At 39.7% G+C, this 26,765-nt stretch overlaps 1 protein-coding gene across 12 annotated transcripts in view; it reads right to left on the bottom strand.

Annotated features, from left to right (window-relative positions):
- Nucleotides 1–813: 813 nt before the first annotated feature.
- celf2 (cugbp, Elav-like family member 2) overlaps nt 814–26,765 on the bottom strand; it is a 349,641-nt gene continuing 323,689 nt past the window's right edge. For 2 of the 12 annotated variants that reach the window (XM_034163469.1, XM_034163472.1), the window contains 6 exons: nt 19,896–20,030; nt 14,870–14,995; nt 7,235–7,432; nt 5,828–5,971; nt 2,523–2,695; nt 814–893 (listed from right to left, as the gene is read on the bottom strand). In XM_034163469.1, coding sequence (XP_034019360.1) covers nt 2,568–2,695; nt 5,828–5,971; nt 7,235–7,432; nt 14,870–14,995; nt 19,896–20,030 — 731 coding nt within the window. In that variant the 3' untranslated portion in view covers nt 814–893; nt 2,523–2,567. The remainder of the gene's footprint in view (nt 894–2,522; nt 2,696–5,827; nt 5,972–7,234; nt 7,433–14,869; nt 14,996–19,895; nt 20,031–26,765) is intronic. The other 10 variants (XM_034163474.1, XM_034163481.1, XM_034163471.1 and 7 more) reach the window with 9 other exon arrangements.

The following is a 26,765-nucleotide window of genomic DNA, read 5'->3' as shown; positions in this document are numbered from 1 at the left end:
AAAAGTGGTTTTATATATAGACTTTGAATGAGAAACAGAGCCACTTAAAATGGCCTTATCAAAAAACTTTACACTGCCTGAAAAATGTAAAAACCATTAGAGAGCTCTGAGAGAGTCTAATATTGATCAGACAGTTTTTATTCAAAACTGTTTGGAAGTAGTCTATTTCTCAGAGAAACTGGCGCCGACTGCTTCTGGCCCCAAAAACTGTTTTGTTTTTTGTTGTTTTGTTTTTCTCTTTTTTTTTTTGACCCCATCGGCACCAGAAGCAAGAAAACGCGCCAGTTCCCGTAATGATCGTTCAAGTTTACTTTAAACACAGAATTAAAGAACAACAAAAACAAAGACAAATTTGATGAAAAAAAAGCATGAAAACAAACTGAATGGAAATCGGGGTTTTTGCCCCGCCCTCCAAAATAACTTGTTTAGTTTTCCCCATAAAAAGTCTCTTTTTTTCTGTATGAATGCAGCTTTGTGTATTTTTTAATTTTCACATTGATTAATATTCTGACCCACCGCTTCCTGAAAATCTCCCACAAAACAGATCCAGATGAGGTCACATGCAAAAAACAAAAAAAAGAACAAAAACAACAACAAAAAACAAACAAAAAAACAAAAAAACCCAACAACAATAAAAACCTTTAAAAGTAAAAAAAAAAACTAAAACAAAAAAAAAACAAAAGAAAGAAAGAAAAGTTCAAAGTTCAAAAGGTCAGTAGGCGGTGGCCGAGGAGGACAGTTAGCTCAGAAAAACAATGACAGGGGAGGACGATGGCACTTTTTGTGTTGAAATAGAATATTTTATATTTGTTCTTGAATTATTTGTTTGTTTGTTTGGGACACCACGGAGACATGCTAGGCAAATGATGAGCTAACAGGCATGGAGATGGGTTCTAGAAGAGGGAAAGAAAACAAGAGGGGAGAGGAGAGTTACACACAGAGAGGCAGAGCAGCACACCACCAGAGCATTTCAAATCAGGAGAAACAACAACAACAATAAACAAACAGCAAAAACAACAACAACACTCACCTACCTCAGAGGGGGGGTGGGGACTCTTACTCCGCACCAACTCATTCACACACACACACACACACACACACACACAGAACACAGAACACCCGACGTGTGACGCCTCACATCAGGGCGCTTCGGCACAAACGTGTCACGCTTTAGTATTTTCTGACAGGAGTGACGGGTCTGTCTTTTTTCTTTTTCCTCCAAACGTTTAATAGTTTACAGACAAACACACACTGAAAACGATACAAATAAAAAAATAATAATATAACGTGAAGGAAAGTGAGGAAGTAGTCGCACTACGGAGAGAGAGAGGGAGAGAGAGAGAGAGAGAGAGAGAGAGAGATGATGGATGGAGAGCACTGAGGAGTGAGCGGATGATGGCAGCATGAAAAACGTAAAGAACCCAATTCCACGAGACGTCTCCACACGGCACGACGGGAATGATGCTGTGTACTTTATAGGAGTCCAATAACTTAACAATAGGCAATAAATAAAATCCTTTTTTTAAAATCTGAGGCAGTAAAAATGTATAAAAATAGAACTGCTTTTTTACAAATTAAATTTACAGGCCTGTGGCTTTCTGTACTTTGAATTATTTGTTAAATCTTTCAACAAACATCAAGTATTTGCAGTTACCCTCATAAACGCTTACTATTATAACTTTCATCAAGTTCTGGATGTTATTTTGAAAATTTCTACACACTGTAATAGTCCTTTTTAACAAAGACCAATGTGATCTGACCCAGAAAAGTACTTACTATTCTGAGAAATTAAAAGAATAATCATTAAAAAAGTGGTTTTATATTTTTACATAAATAATAATACGTATCTGGAGTGTCATTTATTTATTTATTTATTTACTGTCCTGTGGCGGTGGAGTGTCATTTTTAACTCTTTGCTCCCGGGTCACCAGCAGGCACAGAGAGGCAGAGAAGCAGCGGCAGCCTGCAACCAACACTGTGAAGGTCAAAGGTCAAATGTGCATACTGACTTGTGCCAGAAGAAAAAGAAGAGAAAGTTTTGTCAGGTTCGCAGCAAAGAAGAGTTGAAAAGAAAAAGAAAAATGATCACGGCTCCTTCGATTTTACGTTGCCTCTGACTGTCCTCAAAAATGTATAAATAATATTTTAGGTAAAAACTTTAAAAAAATTATTATTTTTTTGGAACAATGAATAGTATTTTTAAAAAGCTTCTCAATTTTACATCAATAAAAGCAAATAAAAAAATTGCACAAAATTATGGCAGTAATGGAAGTGTTCATGTGTGTCACAAAATAATAATAAATAATAAATGAAAGCCAACATAAAAGAATCTGTAAAACAGCAAGAAATTAAAAAAAAATTAACACTGTGTGCGCGTCTCCCTCAGGGTGGTTGTAGGTCATCTCCCCTCCCTCTTTTTACCCCCCCATAGACTCTGTGTTGACAGGTCATGGCTCGGGTTGTTTTTTTTTTTTTGTTGTTGTTGTTGTTGTTTTTGTGGGGGGCGGGGGGGGGCGACTTACCCTAGCAGTGCTAACATTGGGAGCAGATAGACCCTAGCGCTAAGATCAGTACGGTTTGCTGTCATTCTTGGAACGCTTCAGCTGCACCTTCAGCCGCTTCATACCAATCTGGAACCCGTTCATGGCCTGGATGGCTGCCTGCGCCGACACTGGATTGTCGTAACTGACAAAGCCTGCAGAGAGCGCCAGAGAAATGTGGATATTTAGTGGAAACAGCAGTGGAATAAAAATAACATTGTACAATGTGATATGAACAACATTAAAACAGAGGAAATGGATCAAAAACGTTTTCATTATTGACAGGATTTTGCCTAAAATGTATCGAACAACACTTCAGTTCCACATGTAAAATAACAAGACACACAAACATCACTGTTTACATATATCTGCCTGTGTAGCATGTGTTCATCTGAATTATGACAAACTGTATCCAGCAGGGGGCAGATTAGTGCTCTCTCATCTCTCACGTTCCTGAGCTTGGTTATGATGTCACTCTGTCACTTCTGGTATATTTGTCACTGCATGACCGCAGCGTGATTCAATAACTTGGAAATGTTCATGCATCGATCCTCAGACATGTCAAAAGGAAACTGGCTATAAAAGTGATGACTTCACTAAAACTAACCTTAATATTATTCCTCCCCATAGCCACTTCTCTCTTTTGTATGACTCTAATCTGCAATAATAACACGTGCAGCTGCTCATAGGTGCAGAAACTGTACCGCTCTCAGAAGGTGCAAGTTATTTGTATGTGCAAAAATGCCCAAAACTTTGAGGAGCAATAATTCAGCCTCGGTGCTAAACAGGTTTTTAAAGTTGTCTTATCTGGAATTTTTATTTTCTTCTAATATGATTATTTTTCTTATATGCTGCTCTTCATGTCAAATTAATGTTAACCCTAACAAGCAATTTCTTTTCTGGTTCTGATATTTTTATTTTGTCATGTTATTTGCGAGCTCCAAAAATGGAGGGTCTGCGTTAAAAATGGCTGCAATTTAAAGACAGTTCATGTGATATTCTGATTAACGTGGAAAGTTGACATCATGAGCACATCTCGATGGTTTCTCTCCAGCACTGTCCAAATACTTCTGGACCCGACTATAAGGGGTTCGTCTGAACTCTCCGCACTAATTTTTGTTGTGCGCTGTCATGTTGAGCAGCAGATTCATCACTAAACCCGACACATGCTTCGCCCCGATGGTCTCATCTGTTTACCCGCAATTATAGCGTGTCGAAGTTACGGCGGTAATAATGCAGTGACGTTAACATTCTACACCATCACCGCACTTCCACATCTCCAGATCAGATTTATCTGGATTTCATTTACAATAAAATACACCCTCGGTGCACATTAAAAGAAGATTAAACTTTAATGACTCCCGCCGGGAAACACGTTTGTTTTAGCAACAAAATAATATCAGAATAAAAAAAACACATAACAGCAAAATAAAGACACGGGAGTTAGAAAAGATGCAGCAAAAGGAATCAAAGTGAATGCTGTGAAATAGGATTTCTGTTATAGAGCAGCTTCTCTATAAATCTATTCAAACTCGCTATTTAATTCCAACATTTGGAAAAAAAGCTGTTGTTCGTGAAACGTAACAAAGAACGTGCTCAGCTTCCTGCATATGTCACTGCATATTGTCAAACTGTAAAGCTGACAAACATCCATGCTCACATTCTGATGTTTTTATTTCTGTTATCTTGTTGGCTGCAGGTGGATCAGAGAAGAAATATTTACATTTTGTTGTTGTCATTGGAAACTGACACAAAAATAAAATTCAACCTGTACTTGAGGAATCAATGCACCGTGACTTAGTCAACAACCACCTTAATATCAGGGAGGAAAGAATCACTTGTAGTCACAATACAGCGGCTGAAGTCTTCAAAATCTAAATTAAAGTGAGCAAAGCCCAACAAGCGTTTCTTTTACAGGAACAACAAGGTCAACATTACTTCTGGTTTGGTCTACTTGTGTCCTGGAGCATTTCTGAGAATTTCCCAAATTGGCAAAGTATGGAAATATGGAAGTACGGAATACTAGAGCTTGATGAAATTCTAATGTACCTGCATTAATGGTGAATGTCCACCAGGTGGAGATATTGCTCCATTTCAAGAACCTTGAGTACAGGCTGCTGTGGGAAGCAATGATAAACCTGTTGCTTATAGTAGTATCTCATGCATGACTGCTAATTCTAATGCTGATCATAGCTAATGTTTCATGGCTGTTTTCTGTAAGTTGTCAACTACAGAATGCTAAAAACATGGCGCCACTCCACAGATACTGAAAAGAACTGCTTAGACCATATGCTTTGAGGTCTGGATCCTCTGAAGGATACACTTCCTGAAGGTGTGTCCTTCAGCAGACACGTCCTGTCAATAACAAGAAAACTTACACAGGAGTTTCCTTGTTTCAGCAGGAAGCGCTAACTTTCAGTGGTTTCAGATGACGCCCACCCAGAACTAGAAAATGTTGCAGTTCCTTAACTGGCCACTTGAGGCTGGCAAAAAAGTGAGCAGGTTCCCATTCAAGTCCATGCTAAAATGTCCAACTTTACAGCAGAAATAAACATGTTTACAGCCGGGTACAAAACAGCTTTGTCCTATAGATAGTTTTCTCTAATTGACAACTGTACAGTGGCTGAATTTGTATCTAACGTCTTAGTTTAAGACATTTGGAGCTATAAAGTTATGCATAATTATGGGCGTGGTTTCTTTAGGTGACAGCTGTGTTGAATCTGGGCTCAGAGGCTGCTGCGTTGAGGCTGTTAGCCATGTGGGGGTCTGTGTCGTTTTGAGCATTTTATAAAAAAATATATACATAATAATAATAATAATAATTATGTGGTTATGTCTCCTCACATATTGCCTAAGATGTCTGGGAGCCACTATTTTGGTTGAGTGAATTTTCCACTTTTAGTAGCTATCAATAGCTTGATCCTGTTGGCCCAGTTAATCGACGATTACAGAGAAAATATACAGGTCATAATTTTTAATGTCCACACCAAAGCAAACAGTTATGAGAACCACCGTGCAGTCCAAAAATATGATTTTACAAACACTTGAACTGAGATTAGCATTTTTGTCCCGCCAAGGAAATGCAGTGTGACACCCACGCACCACCTCTGTATCCTAACATGAGTTAGTCACGGCATAGGCAGAGTTAATGCTGCCAACACGGCAACACCCAGAGCAGCAAATTTTCATCTGTTCCGGGTTTCTACAGAAACGCCTTAAGGTGACATCATGCAGGTTTTGTCCAGGATATCTACAGTCTACGTTCAGGAAGTGTTGTGCAGCCGTACCGAAACACTTGCTAAGGTTTGTCTGTTTGTCGATGAAGACTTTGGCAGAGACCACGTTTCCGAAAGGCATGAACATCTGCAGTATGTCCTGGTCTCCAAACTCCTGGGGCAGGTGGTAGATGAACAGGTTGGCTCCTTCGGGACCTGATGGGGCGAGAAGCAGAGTGTGTGTAAAGTTAGAGCGGTTTAATTTCTTTTTTTTTTAAACCCAGTATTGTGGTTACTGTGGTACGTATTGTGGTTACGTAAAACCTGTGCCAATTCAACATGCAGATGCACCTTTGATTTGCTGTGGCGACCCCGAGTGCAAACAAGGGAGTAGCCGAAGGGACTTACTATTGTGGCTACTGTGGTGTTGTCATAGGAACAGACCTGGAGTGCTTACCACAGTGTCACATGACCTTGAGTAGGTGAGCGCTTTTACACAACACTGAGTTATTGTGCGGGATGTTAACCAAAGATGAAAGTGTTTGTTTTCATTCCATATTTTGGTTCTCCACAAATAAGTATGTTTGCTCTTCATTCATCCGATTGTTGGTATTGTGCAACTCACAGGTTGACATGTCGTCCTTCACTCACCCAATAGCTTCCATCTGTCACAATCATTAAATGTGCTCCGAGCGCAAATGAATGAAGCCAAACCTGAGAGCCGCGGATTTAAACTGGGAACAACTTTGAGCTCCAGGTTGGGCTTTCAGCAAACAAAAGCTCTTTAACAAAAGTAAATAAAAGTGAGCAGCACATAAATACACAGCGTCCGTCTCTACTGACAAAACATTTTGGTTTGTATTCATCGAGCTTTTGAGGAACTTTAACACTGTGTAGAGTTGGAACAGCATGACGTCAATTTAACAGCAAAACTATGAGAAAAATCGAATGCAAACTCAAACACATGTCGTTGTCAATTCTCCCTCAGGGGAAAAACAGCTATAAATTTCACATTTCATGATTAAAAACTAATCATTTTGATGCTGTCACAATGATTTATTTATATAAATTTTATTCCTTAAAATATTATAAATTCATACCTGTTTGATTTATTTTTAATTCATCTGCACAAATAAATACAATAAATATTAAAATAAATTTTAAAAAATCCAAAACATTGTCCCCCCGCCCCTTTAAAAACTTTTTGCACAGCAAATTTTCTTAAGAAACTGAAAAATAAACGCACGCTCTTTATATTACATACTGGGCAAACTCAAAGAAAACCTGCCAGCAACACGCTGGCTTCTTCTCAGCTCAAACCAATAATGTCAAACCGACAATGTCAAAGTGCGTTATGGCAGGATACTGCCCCCTACTGGGCAAACCATTCACCCACATAACCACAATCGCCAGTAATAAATACGGCTGCTGATTCTACATCACGTTATCCTCCAGACGGTAAGCAGTGGAGCTACTGACCCTCTTTCTGACTGCCGGCGGCCCCTTGCTGTTGCAACAAGGACTGGCTGTAGAGGGTGGGCAGCGCTGCAGCGGCGTACTGCTGGATCCCTGAGTAAGCCTGCGTCAGCGCATCCATGGTGCCAGCTGTTCCATTGGTAAGCCCTGCACCGCCCAGGCCTCCGTTAAGAGCCGCCATACCTGAGAGCATTTGAGCAACTTTACATAAAACCCAACAATAAAGAAAGAAGAGTGCACTTACTCATTAGCGCTCCCACTGAAGGTTGTGTTTTTTTAAACCACACACAGAAAAACAAACAACACATGTGGACAAGACGGACTGAACCGTAAATGTACCGACACGTACAACACGCCAGGACTACGACTAAAACATTGGAACACAGGACGCACAAAGTATTTGTACAAACACAAGGTATGAATGCAGCTGATCACAGCCAGCGCTGCACAGCGGCATGCAGTGTTGCATGCATGCAACAACACAGCAGACACCTGCGACAATGGCTGCACCGACACACAGACAGTACGAAAACAAACAAACAAAACAACAAAATGACCTGGAACACAAACATATGGCGACGTGGAGCTGCCAGCCATATAAATATAATTTGACTCAGTAACATGTAATAACGTGAAAGGTTTCATGTTATAACGTGATATTTATTACGTTATAACGTGATATCTATCACGTTATTTCATGATGCACAACTATCATGTTATTTCATGATATGGTATTTTCACGTTTTATCATGAAATTATCATGTTATTTCGTGATAAGAAATTATCACGTTATTCTAAGATATGAATCTATCACGTTATTTCATAATATGAAATTATCACGTTATTTCGAATTATGAAATTATCATGTTATTTTGTGATAAACATTTATCATGTTATTTCATGATATTTTTACGTTATAACGTGAAAACATCAATATGGTTTTACTTTGATACACAGCCAATATACCTATTCCGCTATTCTGCCACTAGAGGGCGGTAGAATACCAGTAAAGGGCGCTACTTGTCTAAGGCTGTTTGCTTTTTTTTTTTTACTCTGATTCAAGTGAAAACAAATAGCAAAAGTATTGGCTCATGCTTTTTATTGATCCTTAAATCCCCCTACATCACAGACGAGCCATGTTCCTTGACTGAACCTGGGAAGTGTTGAAGTGCTGAATAGCCTACATATCATGAAATAACATGATAAATGCTTAACACGAAATAACGTGATAGCTGCCTATCTCAGAATAACGTGATAATTTCTTATCTCAGAATAACGTGATAGTTGCATATCTCGGAATAACGTGATAGTTGCATATCATGAAATAACATGATAGTTTCTTATCTCGGAATAACGTGATAATTTCTTATCTCGGAATAACGTGATAGTTGCATATCTCGGAATAACGTGATAGTTGCATATCACGAAATAACATGATAGTTTCTTATCTCGGAATAACGTGATAATTTCTTGTTATAACGTGATAATTTCTCGTTATAACGTGAAAATACCGCATCATGAAATAACATGATAATTTCATATCACGAAATAACGTGATAAGTATCACGTTATAACGTGATAAATATCACGTTATAACATGAAACTTTTCATGTAATTACATGATACTGAGCCAAATATATATTAGGGCTTGGCAGCTCAGAGCTTCCGTACAAACAGGATTTAACATAAAAATGGAGTGAAAAAATTGTAAATTTATTACAAACTGAAGCAAAATCTCAGACATGCATTCATGAAGTCACAAAAGAATTATGAGCACATCACTGTGGCCAGTGAAGGTACTGCAGGTGGGGAGTGAGAAACCATTAAATACAAATTTAAGTCTTCAATTTTGTAACAAAGTTTAAAATTACATAAACATATTATTAATTGTATTAATATTATGTGACATATGACGTTACCCCTAGACATGATAACTAAGCATAACTTTATATATTTATTGTACATGAATCTGAGTGTATTTAACATATTAAGAATCGTATCTCACTCAAATTATCTACTTTTCAGGTACAAAAAGTTTAATTTGCAGTATTCTCAGTTTTCAAAGAAACAAATGCAAAAAGATCCAGCAAGGGAATATATCTGGTTCTACTCAATTATTAAACATAATCAATATATTTTTCCCATCATTATTTATTTTTGTTTTTAGTTCTTTCATGAATACGTCCACCATGTACCATAATGCTGCATTTAGAAAACAATAAATCAAAAACCTCTTAGATTTGTTTGTTTGTTTTTCCAGATCCACCAAAAAATGGAAAATGCACCAAGTTTTGTCAAATTTTGGCCCAAAAATTAAAGAGAATTAAAACAATTCTCTGGCAGACCAGTTGAGCAGGTTTCATGAATATCAGTTTTACTAAAAATGATAAAAAAGCTATTTAACCTATTTTCTGGAATATAAGTTGCAGGACCCCCCCCCCCCCCCCAAACCATAACAAAACAAAAAACAAAATGTGATTCATAATCCAGAAAACATGGTCCCCCGATCTGCATGAGGTCCCCTAAAGTCCAGGTCACACCTACAATTTGTCCAGTTTTGGTAAAAAATTTAGAACAACCATCACCTTCATCAAAACACAAATTCAGAATAATCTGTATCATTATCAGAAATCAATAGTCTTACATCATCAAAAATGAAATTGAAGTGATGGTTGATTAAGAAGAGGATCACGGTAATTTTGTCGGGAACGAGCAGATTACGTAACTGTTTGATTATCGATGATTTAGTGTCATACGAGGGTAGAGAAGCACGTTTGTTTTCGAGACAGGAAATTAAATATTAATTTATGCTGCTGAATATTAAATGTTTTTTCTTTTTTTCAACAATGTGTGTTGTCTTTTTCTTCACACATTAGAAACAAACGTATATTTTAAAATGTGCTATGTTTAATTAAATTAAATGAAACATTTCTACACTCAAGATTCTTGTACCAGAAATTCAGAAAAGTAAAAAAAAAAAAAAAAACATACACCAGTGTGTGTTTTCTGGACACAGACGTCTCACTCGGGCTTGCAGACAGACACATGGGGGCGGGGGGGTTAAAAACTGAGGGAACGCAGCAGTAACACTCATTAGACGCTTGTAACGGCTTAATATCACGATGGAGGGCAAGTTGTCTGAGGGGGACTGACAGCGGCCCGGCGTCCTGTCGCCTCACTGACAGACACAGTCAAATAAATTATCGCCACAGAGCGCCGGATTATAGGTCACTCATTTATTCAGGAATAATTGCACCAGTGACCTTTGCAATTCAATTAGGGCCTAGATGTGTTTAAATGAGGATGGAGGGCAGAGCGGTAGAGGGTAAGAGGAGGAAAACAAAGAGTTAGCCAGGACCCCCCCCCCCAAAAAAAAGAAGAGCCCAATCCGTCTGACAGGATGTGCGCTGGCGTGCACGGCTGTCCTATAGTCCTGTACCTGTGTGCACTGAAGTAAATGCGTCTCTGATTTACACAGCAGGTACAGCGGAGGTGCGGTAAAGGTCAGAGGAGAATAATGTAGTGGAAGAGGATCTCTGCTGTCACGGCAGCACTGATTAAGATCCCAGCCTCGTCTGCTCGCGGGCAGGACGTGCCGCCGCCACGTCAATAACAATCCACCGGTGGATACCAACTCCTGCATCTGCTCTGATTAGAATCTCAACAAGCAAACAACTTGTTAACAACAGCAACTTAGACTTTTCCATTTATTGTCCCCAATTCCAACCCGGCTGCCAATCAAAGGCTTTTAATTGTAAAAAAACAAAACAAAACAAAGCATGACATCACTGTTGGCACATTCTTGGACAGATTTTGTGTTCTGGAATAATAAAACTGTCAACAGGTTTATGTGGATATTTTAACTCATGTGCTTTATATTTTGTGTACTGCCACATTTTATTATTTTTGAAAATGAAAATAATCATATTCTGTGTTTTCTGAAATGGAATATGTCAGTCATATATTTGTGATATTTAAATAATCCTATTTTATATTTTTAGCATAAAAATATTTCTTTTTATGTTTTATATTTTTACATTGACAGTCATATACTGCAATTTATAGGATGGACAAAATGGTAAATACTTTTCATTTTAGCATGATTTTTCTAAATATGTAACGATAATGTAAATTTTTATATGTATGAAATCAGTGAAATTGTTTATTTATACCATGAAAATTATTACAATTCATGCATCTGACATGATTTTGTTAAAGAATTGTTTTGTTTGAGATGAAAACTGAAACATTTTGATGTGAGAATTGGTCAAATTCAGTGGTGGGCACAGCTAACCAAAAAGTTAGCTTTGATAACCGTTAATCCACTAACTAAAAAGTTAACTGTTATAAAGCTAAACTGATAAACCCCTAAAAAATTTAGCGGAAATTAGAGCTAAAAGCTAAACCGGTAACTTTTAGTATTGACTCCGGTACACTGGCAGCTACTGACACATCAATGAGCCAGCGCTTCTGTGTCAAATCAGCCTTCTCTCAGCAAAAGCGACCAGAGAGAAAGGAAAGGCAGCAAAAGCAAAAAAACATTTATTTTTTACAGCCATACAGACTTGCAGACGTATCACAGGAGTCATGCACAGAAAGACAGTTTTGACTTATGGTTAAAAATTTAAACAAACTAATTCCAGACAAGTTATTGAAATTAACTTTACCTCTGTCATTTTACAAAATCAAAATATCAGCTATCTGTTTTAGTTTTAAAGTAATGCACTAATTTTGAAGGTTTTAGCGTTTTACAGACACACATACCGAAAAGCATTATGGGAAAATTAGTTTCCTGTCATCAGTTGTTGGTATTCACATTACAATGAACACTGCCATCCCAGTAGATAGCAGTGTTCATGGTAGTGTGAATACCAATTCGCACAAAACATTCGCTAAAAGTGCTGAATCATTTAACAGAATTTTCAAATTGCCTTTTTTTTTACAAATGAAAAAAAGACATATTTATAAATATCTTTTTGCTCTGTATGCACCACTCTGCATTTAATCATTAGTGATTGATCTCTGCTCTCTTCCACAGCATGTCTTTTTCCTGATTCTCTCCCCTCAGCCCCAACCAGTCCCAGCAGAAGACTGCCCCTCCCTGAGCCTGGTTCTGCTGGAGGTTTCTTCCTGTAAAAAGGGAGTTTTTCCTTCCCACTGTCACCAAGTGCTTGCTCACAGGGGGTCGTTTTGACCGTTGGGGTTTTTCTGTAATTATTGTATGGCTTTTGCCTTACAATATAAAGCGCCTTGGGGCAACTGTTTGTTGTGATTTGGCGCCATATAAATAAAATTGATTTGATTTGAAATACAGATTTATTTGTAAAAACCAACACACATGTTACAGTAATGTGTGTGCTGGTATTTTTACATATACCGACCAACCACTGATGGCAGGAAACTAATTTTCCCATAATGCTTTTTGGCATGTGTGTCTGTAAAACGCTAAAACCTTTGAAATTAGTGCATAACTTTAAAACTAAAGCATAGAGCTGATATTTTCACTTTGTAAAATGACAGAGGTGACATTAATTTCAATAACCTGTCCAGAATTAGTTTGTTTAAAATTTTAACCATAAGTCAAAACTGTATTGTGCATGACTCCTGTGATACGTCTCCAAATCTGCATAGTGTGAAAATAAATGATCTTTTTTTCCTCCCCTCTTTCTTTCTCTCTGGTAGCCAGCTCTCCTCTGCCTGCAGAGGATTGAGGTCTACCTCTCATAGCTGTCTGTCTGGTACATAGCATGTAACAGGCAGGCACTAAAATCTATGATTTCAGACTTTACATATGTTTTAACTGTTAAGCTTTATTCACTATGCCCGCAAAAATATGTTAGCAGTCTAAAAGTCAGCGGAACCAAATTTAGCAGAAGTTAATTGCTCCACTGATGGTTTTCAAAGGTAGCTGAAAAGCTAATCAGCTAACAAAAAAATCTGCTTCACTAATTAGCAGTTAGTGGATTAGCAGAACTGTGCTCACCACTGGTCAAATTTACAAATTTTCCATTCCTGCAAAAATATGTGAGCTCTTTCTCATCCAAAAATTAAGAAAAAAGTTTCACAGTTTCCCTCCAAATCCAGAGAGTTTGCTGACAGAAAGAAAAACAGCAACACAACAATGTGACAACACATTTCCACGATAAACTTTAGCGTGAAGCGACTGCAGCGTGCCAACTCGGCCAGAACGTGACGTCAGCTCTCTGATAGCAAGAAAAGTCTGGATAAAACCAGGAAGCAGATGGAAGGATGGATGACGGATGATGGATGGTGGATGAATATGTAGCAAAGAGGATTTATTGTCTTTTGTCATTTTATCTTTGCAAAAACTTTAAAGTTTAACATCTAAACATAATGAAGCAGCTCTCACAGTGGAACCAGTTCCGCACCCTGACACGGAGGAGGGCCCAGATTGACACAGATCAGCACAAGCTCATTTGGACTTATGCTGGTTTTGAACATGTTCAAAATTTTATGGCTCGGCCACCTGGTGCGTGGCTCCGGGTGACCGGACACAACTCTGTGCCTAATTTTCATAGCGAGCACAGAAAGAATTTCTCTGAGATATCAGGAGTTGCAGATCAAGTTGCATCTGACTGTCCCAAGCCGAGGTGGCTGGGAGTCCCCTGAGCTCTAGAAAAATTCTGTCTTTTTCTGACTTTTGCTAAGTGGTGCGCCTGTTCTGGAGAGTGAGGCTGTAACTCATTAAGACTCTTATTCCACAGAGCGCTGTTCCTCCCTGTTTCATCCCGAATACCAAATCAGGGTATGTTTTGAAGCATCACAGTAACTTCTTGATCCTTCTTTGTCAATCTTGAACAAACTTGGTACACACAGTCATTACGGTCGCCATCTGCACCAGCTTTTAAACTGGGGTGACATTTTCAAGATGTTCGAATTCATCCCGATTCACCAAATCAGTGTCATTATGCGGTCACTTCTGCATGTTTGTAGTCTTAAGAGATTCAGTCATGTTTAGTCCTAGTGATTACAGCTTGATACTTGTTTGATTGTGTTCCATTAGGGGAAAAATTTTGAAGCAAAACCAGTGGTTTTTTGTGATTCTGGGTGAGAACGCAGCCGGGCGCAGCTTTGCTTTCGTTTTCCAGTGGGTTGCCAGGTATGTGGTTTATAAGCCAGCCTGACAGGAGACATGCTGCAGTAAGCTGTTTTGCACTTTTTCTGGATCACGGAGGATCGTAATACAATGGTGTCCTTTTGAATAGAGGTGTTACAGCGTGAAGCGGTGCGAAACCCACCCACGTGTGAGAGCTGCTGTGGATGACGTTCCAATCACACGTCTCGAACATGGACTGGAATCATGGACATTAAGGTTGGATAACTGTTTGAGGTTATTTTCTTGAATAAATTTTTTGCTGCCACAGTTTGATTTTGATGTTTCCAATGGAGCAGAGAAATCTTAATTCATGTTTCTTTGGATGTGTCCAGATTGAAGATGTTCACCTCTAGGTGGATAAAATGCATTTGGAAACCCTTCGTGTCAGTCAAATCCTAATGACGTGTGTGGTTGGTGGCCGTCTCTCCGCTGGGACTCACAGGCTGTGGTTGTGAAGCTGAAGCTGGGTGTGGATGGCCGGAGGTGGAGGTGGAGTGGCTGATGGCTGGGTGAATACTCACTGTTGACGCTACCTGCTAGTGCATTAATGTTGTTCAGGCCCACAGTTGCTCCTGCCAGGCCCTGCAGGGTGCCCAGAGAGGTCAGAGAGTTCATGGCACCGGCGTTGGAGCTGGCTGTGGTGCCTGCTGCTGAGGGAAGAGAGGGAGCACGAAGGGAGGAGGAGAGAGAAGAGATGGAAGAGATACAGGAGTGATGAGGACAGAGGTGAAGCAGACAACAGGGAAGAAAGAAAGAAAGACGTGTGTTATATAAACACGTTTACCCAAAAAAAGGCGGAGCTTACATCATCTTATCATATCGATACCCAGAGTTGAAAGTGTTTGGAGTTTGGAGTGTGTTGCTATTTATACCACACACTCATATCAATAATGTGTGTCTGACTGTTGACAGGCTGTGTGAAAGAAGACAATACCTACGGCAGCTGAAGGTTCGAGTCACTGTGAACGCTTACAGTGTATAGAGTTTACAGTTGTTTTTCTTTAGTGATCAAACAGCATGTCTACATAATGCGCCCTATAAATAACAGTAGACGCTAAACATGCAAATGTGATCACTTCCGCAGCTTAAGAAGTGCTACATTTCTGCTACGTTATGATTTGCTACATTCAATGCGCTACCTTTCTGTTGTATTCTGATTTGCCACATTTTGCTACATCACGATTTGCTACATTGAACATTAGTTTTTGTTACGTTACGATTTGCCACATTGGACATGCTGCTTTTTTGTTACATGAGATGTGCAACTAGATAAGATGAGTAAATCTCAGCATACTGAGTCTGTAAACTGTAAACCCCTGATGGTGAATTCATACTCAGATTTAGGTGAGAATATCTGCATAAAGGATGTTGCACTGACTACATTTTGCAGAGTGATGCTTTTTGTAGCTCCTTGAGATAATGTCTCTGTTTGGTTTCCATGCTATTTGTAATTTGGTGAAACATCTCCCTGTTCGGGAACGACTGTGGTGGAGGTGTTTTATTTCCATTATTTCCTTTTTTATTTTATTTGTACTGTATGTTGTTTCTTGTCTGGTCATATTTGTTGAGGTCACTGTTCTCCAGTGTAAACATAGGTGGAGTTTTCTTTGTCGGGAAGAACTCCAAAGAGAACAGCCAACAGGAAATGTTTAGAGTCCAAACCCAGAGACAATCTGGAAACACAAGGTTTCAATTTTTTCAGCTGCTCTCATCTCTTTTATGGGTCTACATCCAATGGATGAACTAGAAACAATGTTGATATTTAGACATTTTTGACATTTAAATCTGTTACCTGTTCTGTCGTTAACAAATCTAGTAATCTGTGACACCGTGACCTCTATATGTAAAAACCCACCGCAGAAACTGGAAGAAGAGTAAAACACATTTGCATAAAAAAGAGAGTGCTGTACGGTTTTTCTTCTTTGCACAACATGCATTCAAGAAAGACAGTATGAGGGAAACTGCAGCATTCAAGGTCATTTTGTAACAGCAGTAATAAAACCAAAGGATCATCCAGCAAAGCAGCCACACTGTGTACACACAAAGACAAAAGCGTGAGCAAGAGACTTCATTTACAGGCACCAAGCAAGTTAAAATGTTTGGCACATTAAAATGACAAACCAGAACTAGTACCTGCTGAGACACAAAAACCTGTTAATACCCCCCGAGACACAAAAACCCATTTAATACCCCCCCAAGACACAAAAACCCGTTAATACCCCCCCCAGACACAAAAACCCGTTAATATCCCCCCGAGACACAAAAACCCATTAATACCCCTGAGACATAAACCTGTCATTACCCCCTGGGACACAAAAACTCGCTAATACCCCCTGAGACACAAAACCTCACTAATACCCCCTGAGACACAAAAACCCGTTAATACCCCCTGAGACACAAAAACCTGTTAATACCCCCTGAGACATAAAAACCTGTTAATACCCCCTGAGACACAAAAACCTGTTAATACCCCCTGAGACACAAAAACCCGTTAATACCCCCCGAGACACAAAAACCCGTTAATACCACCGAGACACAAAAACCAGTTAATACCCCTGAGACATAAACCTTTCATTACCCCCTGGGACACAAAACCTCGCTAATACCCCCTGAGACACAAAAACCCGTTAATACCCCAAGACATAAAAACCTGTTAATACCCCCCGAGACACAAAAACCCGTTAATACCCCCTGAGACACAAAAACCCGTTAATACCCCCTGAGACATAAAAACCCGTCATTACCCCGAGACATGAAAATCCGTCATTACCCCCTGAGACATAAAAACCCATCAATACCTCACTAATACCCCCTGGGACACAAAAACTCACTAATACCCCCTGAGACACAAAAACTCGCTAATACCCCCTGAGACACAAAAACCTGTTAATACCCCCTGAGACACAAAAACCCGTTAATACCCCCTGAGACACAAAAACCTGTTAATACCCCCTGAGACACAAAAACCTGTTAATACCCCCTGAGACACAAAAACCCGTTAATACCCCCCGAGACACAAAAAACGGTTAATACCCCGAGACACAAAAAACGGTTAATACCCCGAGACACAAAAAACGGTTAATACCCCGAGACATAAAAACCCGTTAATACCCCCTGAGACACAAAAACCCGTTAATACCCCCTGAGACACAAAAACCCGTTAATACCCCAGGGACATAAAAACCCGTTAATACCCCCTGAGACACAAAAACCCCTTAATACCCCTGAGACATAAACCTGTCATTACCCCCTGGGACACAAAAACTCGTTAATACCCCCTGGGACACAAAAACTCGCTAATACCCCCTGAGACATAAAAACCCGTTAATACCCCCGAGACATAAAAACCCGTTAATACCCCCGAGACATAAAAACCTGTTAATACCCTCGAGACACAAAAACCCGTTAATACCCCCTGAGACATAAAAACCCGTTAATACCCCCTGAGACATAAACCTGTCATTACCCCCTGAGACATAAAAACCCGTTAATACCCCCTGGGACACAAAAACCCATTAATACCCCCTGAGACACAAAAACCTGTTAATACCCTGAGACATATAAACCTGTTAATACCCTGAGACATATAAACCTGTTAATACCCTGAGACATATAAACCCGTCATTACCCCCTGAGACATAAAAACCTGTCAATACGCTGAGATATAACCCGTTAATACCCCAAGACATAAACCCGTTAATACCCCCGAGACATAAAAATCCATTAATACCCCTGAGACATGAACCCGTTAATACCCCCTGAGAAACATTTCATTTGCTTCATCCAGGACCAGTGAGTTTAAACTGAGATATTCTTCTTATTCACAGACAAAAACACACAATGAGTGAGGAACACAGTGGACACAAAGTCAAACACATAAAGCAGAACATGTATCGATGTGAAATGTTTGTCACGAACCGCCATGTCAGTGGTGAGATGGCGGGAAATACAGCATAGAGACATTTTCTGTTTTTCCCGTTTTAATCGAACCATGTCCCTTTGATCTCATCAAAACCATGGATTTATGAAGATATCTCAGGTCGGCTAGTTTTCCAATAACCGTTATGTTTACCTGTCATGTATGTCCTAGCAACTTTAAAAAAAAAAGGTAATGATATCAAACAGCCATCAGTTGGTGCCACTAGGACTGGAAGACTGCAAAGAAAGTTCTGGGGACGGTAAAGGCTGCAGAACTGTTAAGACCACGTAACAGACAGAAGTCGTCACCTTGTCACTTGTGACCTGGAAATTCTTACTTTTGCTTTAAGCTCTTTGTGAAGTAAACGGACAGAGCAGAAATTCCGCGATGCAGCCTGAAGTATCCAGGAACTTTCTTGTAAGTCTTCATGCTTTGTGGCCAGAACAGCGCGTGGTTACAGCGCTGTGAGTGAAGGCCTTTTGCACGATATGACCACTTTAAGAAAAAGTGCAATTAATGGCACTGTGCAAAATCAAAATAGCGCAGGTCTTGAGGCTGTTCAAGCTAAACATGCAGTGTGGGTTTGCTCATTTACATAGAATCCGCAGAGCTCAGGGTTGGACCGATATTTAGAGTCAGAAAGAGAGACACCGATTTAAAGGATGAGTGAAGATAGAACGGGCATTCAAGCCGGTGCAAAACGGCTGGTTGGGGTGGAATGTATACGACACAAGCGTCAACAAAGAGGAGGGTGTGGAGCTTTTCATATTCATGCTGCGGTGGGAGTGCTCTCCAAAAGAGACAGCAAAATCACGGCTGCTGGAGTGAGGCTGAGCCGACATGAAAGGGAAGAATGATGGAGCAGAAACAGGGAGCTTGTCAAAAGGAGGCCAGCAGCAAAAGACGAGGGCAACGAGAAGGAACACGAGGAGGAGACGGAGGGGGAAGAACGGAGCAGAGGATCTGAAAGTGGTGTGATTTAACTCGAGTCGAGTTCAAACATCAACCTGCCACTTCTTAAACCTCAGCTGTGAGCAGAGAGAAAACACACGCGCGCGCACACACACACACACACACACACACACACACACACACACACACACACACACACACACACACACACACACACACACACCCTGTCCGACATGAGTCAAGTTTACTGTTCTAAAGTTGGTGGTTTCTGAAGGTGCTGAGGTGAAGCACAAACACATCTGAACCTGACAGCACACAACACAAACACATGCAGATACACAAACGCACACGAGCGCACAACTACACAGAAAGCGCACGTATCACGGGACGGCTGATAGTTTTGGGGCCACACAGTGAAGGAGCGAAGTTTTCAAAGACAGGAGGACGAAAAGATGGCGCGGAGTGAAGACACACCATGGAAATGTGCCAGAGAGACGGTCAACAACACTGATGAAGATCGAAACAATGACGATGATGATGATGACGGTGGGTGGCACCATCAATGTTTTCCTGCTTTCAGTGATGTGGTGGTGATGCCCGGCTCACGGGTGACAACACTGGTAATGGTGGCGGTAATGGTGGACAGCGGAGAACGTAGGCAGGCGTCGGCCACAACCCCGGCGTCGGAATCCCCAACCTGATTGCTGCGGCATTACCTGGGCTGGCCAACGCTCCCAGGGAGGCGGCGTTGGAGGACAGGGGGTTTGCCGTGGAGGGGCTTGCTGAGTTTTGGGCCACCGCTGCCGCTGCCGCTAAAGTGGCCAGGTTCTGCAACTGCAGAGCACTCATACCTGGAGAGAGGAGCCAGAGAGGGTGGTGTCAAAGCTGGGGAGCGAGGCTGAAGTGCGGCTGGGTCGCCTGGACGGACAGGGACAACGTGCTGCCTGGTGTCCCAACAGTGGAGCGGGTCGGTGCAAATACAAACTACGAATCAGTCCTGGAAATAATCAAACTGTGTGGTGCCGCCTCTCGAGACAACGTCAGAGAGTCTTTGTCACTATGGAGGGTTTGTGTTTCTGTGAATGAATCCCAAACGCCCTCAAACCACTAAAAGCAGCTGCTGTGGTGTTTAGATGTAACAGAAGTGCTCTGGAGACAGAAATCATCTCAGTATTTGAGAGAAACGTCTAATTGGCACCACAGTGAAGCTCAGTGAGAAAAGCCCAAAAAACACTTGCCGTCCTAAAGCTAACGAGCCAATCATCAAAGCCAGTAATTAATGGAAAAAAAATGATTTTTGGAATCTGCCCCTTTGCTGGGTCAAGGTTTGAATGAACATCACTGCACATGACTATGAAACAGATGGCTCTGATTCTTTTTGGACAAAACGCTTGGTGCCGATGTCGAGAAAACGTGTCCTAAAGGTGATTCAGATCTGATCCAGACATACAAGAATTAGACACTGGAACTTTACAAAGTCCTCTTCCAGAAAATCAAAGAGAATCATGATCTCTCTCTCTCTCTCTCTCTCTCTCCTCTCTCTCTCTCAACATTCAGAAACAAGCAGTACATTTTTTTTGTTCACTCTCGTTCTTTGTTTCATAAGCTGTGAATCAAAGTGGTTTTGTGTCACTCCAGCAAAGGTCCACATCGTCTTAGAAACGACCGAATACACAACCGAGAGAGCAGCACTCAAAGAAAGAAAGAAAGAAAGAAAGACAAAAGAACAAGATCAGGTGAAAGAAATACAGGAACAAAAAACGGTCATATGCTCAGAGAGAGACAGAGAATAAGGGAATGAAAGAGAGCGTGAAAGAAAAAATAAACTAAAAGATCATAAAATATAGAACAACAGAGAATGAGACAGAGAATAAGGGAATGAAAGAATGTGTGAGAACAAAAAAGAGAACAAGAGAGAATAAACGAGAACAAGAAAATATAGAAGGGGCAGAATGAGACAGAGACAATAAGAGAATGAAAAAAGAGAGAACAAGAATGCTTTGGGGGTCCTTTCAGGAGACGTGGAATGCTATAAATGAACTCGAGCACTGTGCTTGCAGAGTGCAAACCTCCGCCAACACTAGTTTCCAATTCCACAAGTGGCTTTTCATAAGATAAATATAACACAAAATATACACCAAATGGACTTTTCAATATTAAATTCAAATATCCACAAAATCCACAATCCAGATCAGATCCGGATCAAACTTTGTCAGCTGGTAGTGAGTGCCACTCTGCACCTCATTTTCAAATATGAGAGTGATTGGGGCAAGTTTGATTAAGATATAATGTAAAGTATACATTAAATGGGGTTTTCAATGTTAAATTTAAATGGCCACGAAATCTGTAATCTGGATCAGATCCGGTTCAAACTTTGTCAGTTGATAAAGGATGCCATCCTACATAACACTCTCAAATATGAAATGTTTTTTGATAGAGTTATGAATTTTTGAAAATTTGTTCAATGTTAAAGGATAGGTATTTTTTCCAATTTTCCAAGATTTTTCTTGACTTTGACCTATGACCTTTAAAACTGAATGTGTTTTTACCTATCAGGATATGAATCCTCTTTAAAAGTTCATAACAATATATGAAAAATATCGTGATTGATAATAAGCAATATACTGTAGGGTTTTTTTCTTTTTTATTTATGGAAAGCATTTGATACTATAGATCATACTTTGCTATTGGACAAATTACAGAAGTATGTTATCAGGGGACTGGCACGATTCGATAATAAGCTATTTACACAATAGGTATCAGTGTGTCCACATCGGTGGGACAAACTGAATTCTTAAAGATTACATGTGGGGTGCCCCAAGGTTCAATCCTTGTGCCATTGCTGTTTCTTTTTTATATTAATGATATATGTTTGGTTTCTAAGTCTGTAATTTGTATTCTATTTGCTGATGATATGACTGTGTTTTGTAGTGGGGATCATTTGGGACAGCTCCTGGACACGATGGAGAATGAATTACAGAAGTTTAAACAATGGTTTGATTTAAACAAATTATCACTCCATTTTGGTGAAACTAAGTGTATCACCTTTGGGAATAAGTCCAGGAACTTAAGCAAAAACGTATTATTACATGATATTGAAATTGAAATTTTAACAGATACAAAATTTCTTGGTGTTTATATTGATGATAAATTAAGCTGGAAAACACATTAATTATGTTAAATCTAAAATGTCAAAAGTCATAAAGCACAAGACGTCCTCTCCCAACATTGATTAACCATTTTATATCTTACATTATTTGTTCCATATATGACATACTGTGTTGAGGTTTGGGGAAATACATATACAACTAATATTAAACCAATATTTCTGTTGCAAAAGAAAGCTATAAGAATTATCAGTAGTAAACCATATCTTGATCCAACAAATCCATTATTTGCTTGTTTACAAATTTTAAAATTCTGTGACGTGTGTGAATGAGAGGGAGCCCAGTGGAATAGTGCAGTTACAAGGAGTAGAAGTGGTGAAAGTAGATGAATTTAAATATTTGGGGTCAAATGTTCAAAGTAATGGAGAGTGTGGTAGAGAGGTGAAGAAGAGAGTGCAGGCAGGGTGGAGTGGGTGGAGAAAGGTGGCAGGAGTGATTTGTGACCGAAGAATATCAGCAAGAGTGAAGGGGAAAGTTTACAAGACAGTAGTGAGACCAGCTATGTTGGACGGCTTAGAGACAGTGGCACTAACAAAAAGACAGGAGGCAGAGCTGAAGATGTTGAGATTCTCTTTGGGAGTGACGAGGATGGACAAAATTAGGAATGAACATATCAGAGGGACAGAACAGGTGGGATGGTTTGGAGACAAAGTCAAAGAGGTGAGATTGAGATGGTTTGGACATGTACAGAGGAGGGACCCAGGGTATACAGGGAGAAGGATGCTGAGGATGGAGCCACCAGGCAGGAGGAGAAGAGGGAGGACAAAGAGGAGGTTGATGGATATACTGAGAGAGGACATGCAGGTGGCTGGTGTGACAGAGGAAGATACAGAGGACAGGGTGAGATGGAAACGATTGATCTGCTGTGGCGACCCCTAAAGGGAACAGTCGAAAGACAAAGAAGAAGGTTAATTACATCACAATACAAATTATGTATAAAGTTAAAAATAAACTTTTGCCTCAACATGTCCAGGATGTGTTTAAAATGAAGGGGTCCAGCTACAATTTGAGAGGAACATTATTATTTAAGAAATGAAAGATCTGAGCTACTGTAAAAAGTCATTGTGTTTCCCCCAGAAGTATTAATATTTGGAATAATTGTCCTGATAATATTAAATTACCTGGTACCTAAGTTGGCTTTAAACTGCTTTACAAAAATAATATATTTACCCGTTACAGTTTGAAGAATTAGGTTTACCAATTTTGTCATTGTGCTTGGGATTGTGCACTATTGCTTGTTTGGTCGTGTTTTGAAATTTTAGTACATTGATTAAGTTATTTGGTTTGTACACATTTCTTTTGTATTGTTATGAGTATATATATTTATAGATGTGTACATTCTTTATTTTTTAATGGTATAAGGGGAGGGTATTCATAAGCTTTGCTTCTGCCTTCACCCTTTCGGCCACATGGGTTCAATGTATGTCTTTCTTTTTATGTTTTCTTATTGTCTTTGTTGTTAGGTCAAGGTCAGGTTTATTTATAAAGCACATTTACAAACAGTCAACACTGCCCCAAAGTGCTGTACAATAAAAGGAATTCAAATTATATTTAGTTAAATACAAGAACAAAATAAATCAACAAGACAATAAAAGATGTGGCAGTATTCAGCTCATCTTGTGTTCATTTGTGTGCCGAAAAAAAAAATCATTCATTCATTCAAAAACTGTGGGTTACAGGCTGTAAACAAACAGCCAAACAAACAAACAAGGGTGAAATCCGAACCAGAAAGGGAGAGAAAGAGAGAGAGAGAGTGAGAGAGAGAGAGAGAGAGAGAGAGAGAGAGAGAGAGAGAGAGAGAGAGAGAGAGAGAGGAGAGGGAGATGAGACACAGAATAATAGAGAACAGGAAAGAGATAGAGCTAGAATGAGCCAGGAGAGAAGGAGAAAGAGAGAATGAGAAAAAGAAAGCAAGTTAGAGAATAAGAGGATGTAGAGAGAGAAAGAAAAAGAAGAGAGCAAGACAAATAGAATGAGAGAATAAGAGAATGAAAGGGGGAGAGAGAGAATAAAAGACAGGCAGAGAGAAAGACAATAAACTAGGAGAGAAGGAAAAAGAGAATGAGAATAAGAGAATGAGAGAGTGATGTGTGTTTGTGTGCGTGTATGTTTTTAGCACCTTTGAAATTATATTTTCATTTTTTTATCAGTCAGTGAGACAAATATCTAAACATTCTTATTCACAGTAAGTAAATCAAATGAAATATCTTATTAGTGGTTTCGTTTAAATTTAATTAACAGAACGACTCAATTATAAAGTTATAAGCATAATATTAAAACAAACAAAAACTGATTTCTGTGCAGACGTTCTGCTCGGTACAGGGCTCATCAGCCCTCTGGTGCCCTTCAAAATAAATTCTTACAAGTTGCAAGAATGTTTAATCATCTAAAAGAAACTATTAGAATCCAGATTGTAAATCAGTGATGGTCTCAAACACAGAACGTAATTCCTTTGCTGGTTTAGTCCGTCCAGTGGGAACACTAACAGTGAACACTAACAGAGAGAATTTAAGGGACAACAGGTGTGTTATAGTTTCACATCACAATCTTTACTGTCCAACAGACGTTAGCATTAGCATATTAAACTATGTCAAAGACTAATAAACTCGTCACCTGTCCTTACTGCATGAACAGGAACAGGCGTGTCCTAACCAGTGCACATGTGGTCTGGCTACAAAACCTGACAGCTGACTTATGAGGGTGGGCACCGTCAATGTGGGCGGGGCAGGTGGCATATATACAGTCTGCATGTATACGTATACAGTACCACGGCAACACACACACACACACACACACACACACACACACACACACACACACACGACACCACAGAGAAGATCCGTGTTTATGGCGCTGAACGTCCCAACACAGACGATTCAGCAGACAGGGAGAGCAGATGGCTGGATTCATCGCTGGGACTCTCCATCCTGATTGGTCTGTTCTTCACTTCAAAGTACTAAAAGAAAACAAATGCATTTCCAGCACTTCCTGCCAGTTTCACAAATGCTCCCGTGACAGTCTGCTGCAGCAAAAAGTTTCAGCAGGAAGCTTTCTTTCCTGCTTTCTTTACCTTTGTTTTTAAAGTAAATCTTATCACTTAAGGCCACAGCCATATTTGGAAATTTTATTTGTGTGTCCTTGTGAGTGGGTGGGGCTGAAACCTTGGTGAATTCATGCAACATTACTAGTGGTAGAGGGTTCTGCAATGATGGGAATTTTAGTATTTGCTGTTTAAGAAAGCTGCTTGAAAATTACACAGTTAACTTTCTACCTGGGTGACGACCGTATTTTATTGACTGAATTGACCGCAGGGGTGTGTGTGTGTGTGTGTGTGTGTGTGTATGTGACCCTGGGAAATGAATGAATGAATTTGATGAATTAATTTAATGACTTGACAAATTAATTGGTTGACTGTTTTTTTAATTATCTTTTTATTTGGAAAGACAAATTTCCACCACATACATTATTTACAGACTTAGTCATTCAAGGACACAGGAAAAGATGGATACAGAGAGCTTGAATGATTTATCCATATTGCCCTTCTGGGATTTTCTTTTACGGATCATTAATTATTCCACTTAGGAACAACAACAAAACACAACAAAATAGTAAGAGGGTAGATGGCTGACTGTTTTCACAATAATTTCATTTCCACGTTTGCATGATGTCGGCAAACATTTGGGTGGAAAAAGTACAAATTTGTACAATGTAGTAAGAACACAGTAGAAACTGATGAGGATGTGGTGTGGACTCCATGAATGTGGAGGACATGGTTGAATGCTGGACAAGTTAAAGAACTATGCAGTGAGGACGTGGTAGAATCACTGCACAATAAGAACTTAATAAGGGCAGAGTAACAACTGCACTGACATATTAATGACATAATGAACCCTGGCGATGAAAGGCTGTCCCAGCAGCAGTCTGTGGGCTGCTTTGAGGAATGTGCTGGTTGCTGTCCATGGTGCTGAAACACAGCAGGGGCCAAAAAAAGAAAAAAAAAAAAAAAACTCCCTCACTTCCCTCATTTGGCAGGGGTGCAATTATTCCTTTGCTCAAAAAGTAAATGAGTCCACCCACCACTTTAATCATATCTTAGATCTTGTTCTGACTTATGGTATGGAAATAGAAGACTTAACAGTATTCCCTGAAAACTCCCTTCTGTCTGATAATTTCTTAATAACATTTACATTTACTCTGATGGACTACCCAGCAGTGGGGAATAAGTTTCATTACACTAGAAGTCTTTCAGAAAGCACTGTAACTAGGTTTAAGGATATGATTCCTTCTTTATGTTCTCTAATGCCATATACCAACACAGTGCAGAGTAGCTACCTAAACTCTGTAAGGGAGATAGAGTATCTCGTCAATAGTTTTACATCCTCATTGAAGACAATTTTGGATGCTGTAGCTCCTCTAAAA

Source organism: Thalassophryne amazonica, chromosome 22, assembly GCF_902500255.1.
Source record: "Thalassophryne amazonica chromosome 22, fThaAma1.1, whole genome shotgun sequence".
NCBI lineage: Eukaryota > Metazoa > Chordata > Actinopteri > Batrachoidiformes > Batrachoididae > Thalassophryne > Thalassophryne amazonica.
This window is presented reverse-complemented; position numbering and strand designations above follow the sequence as displayed.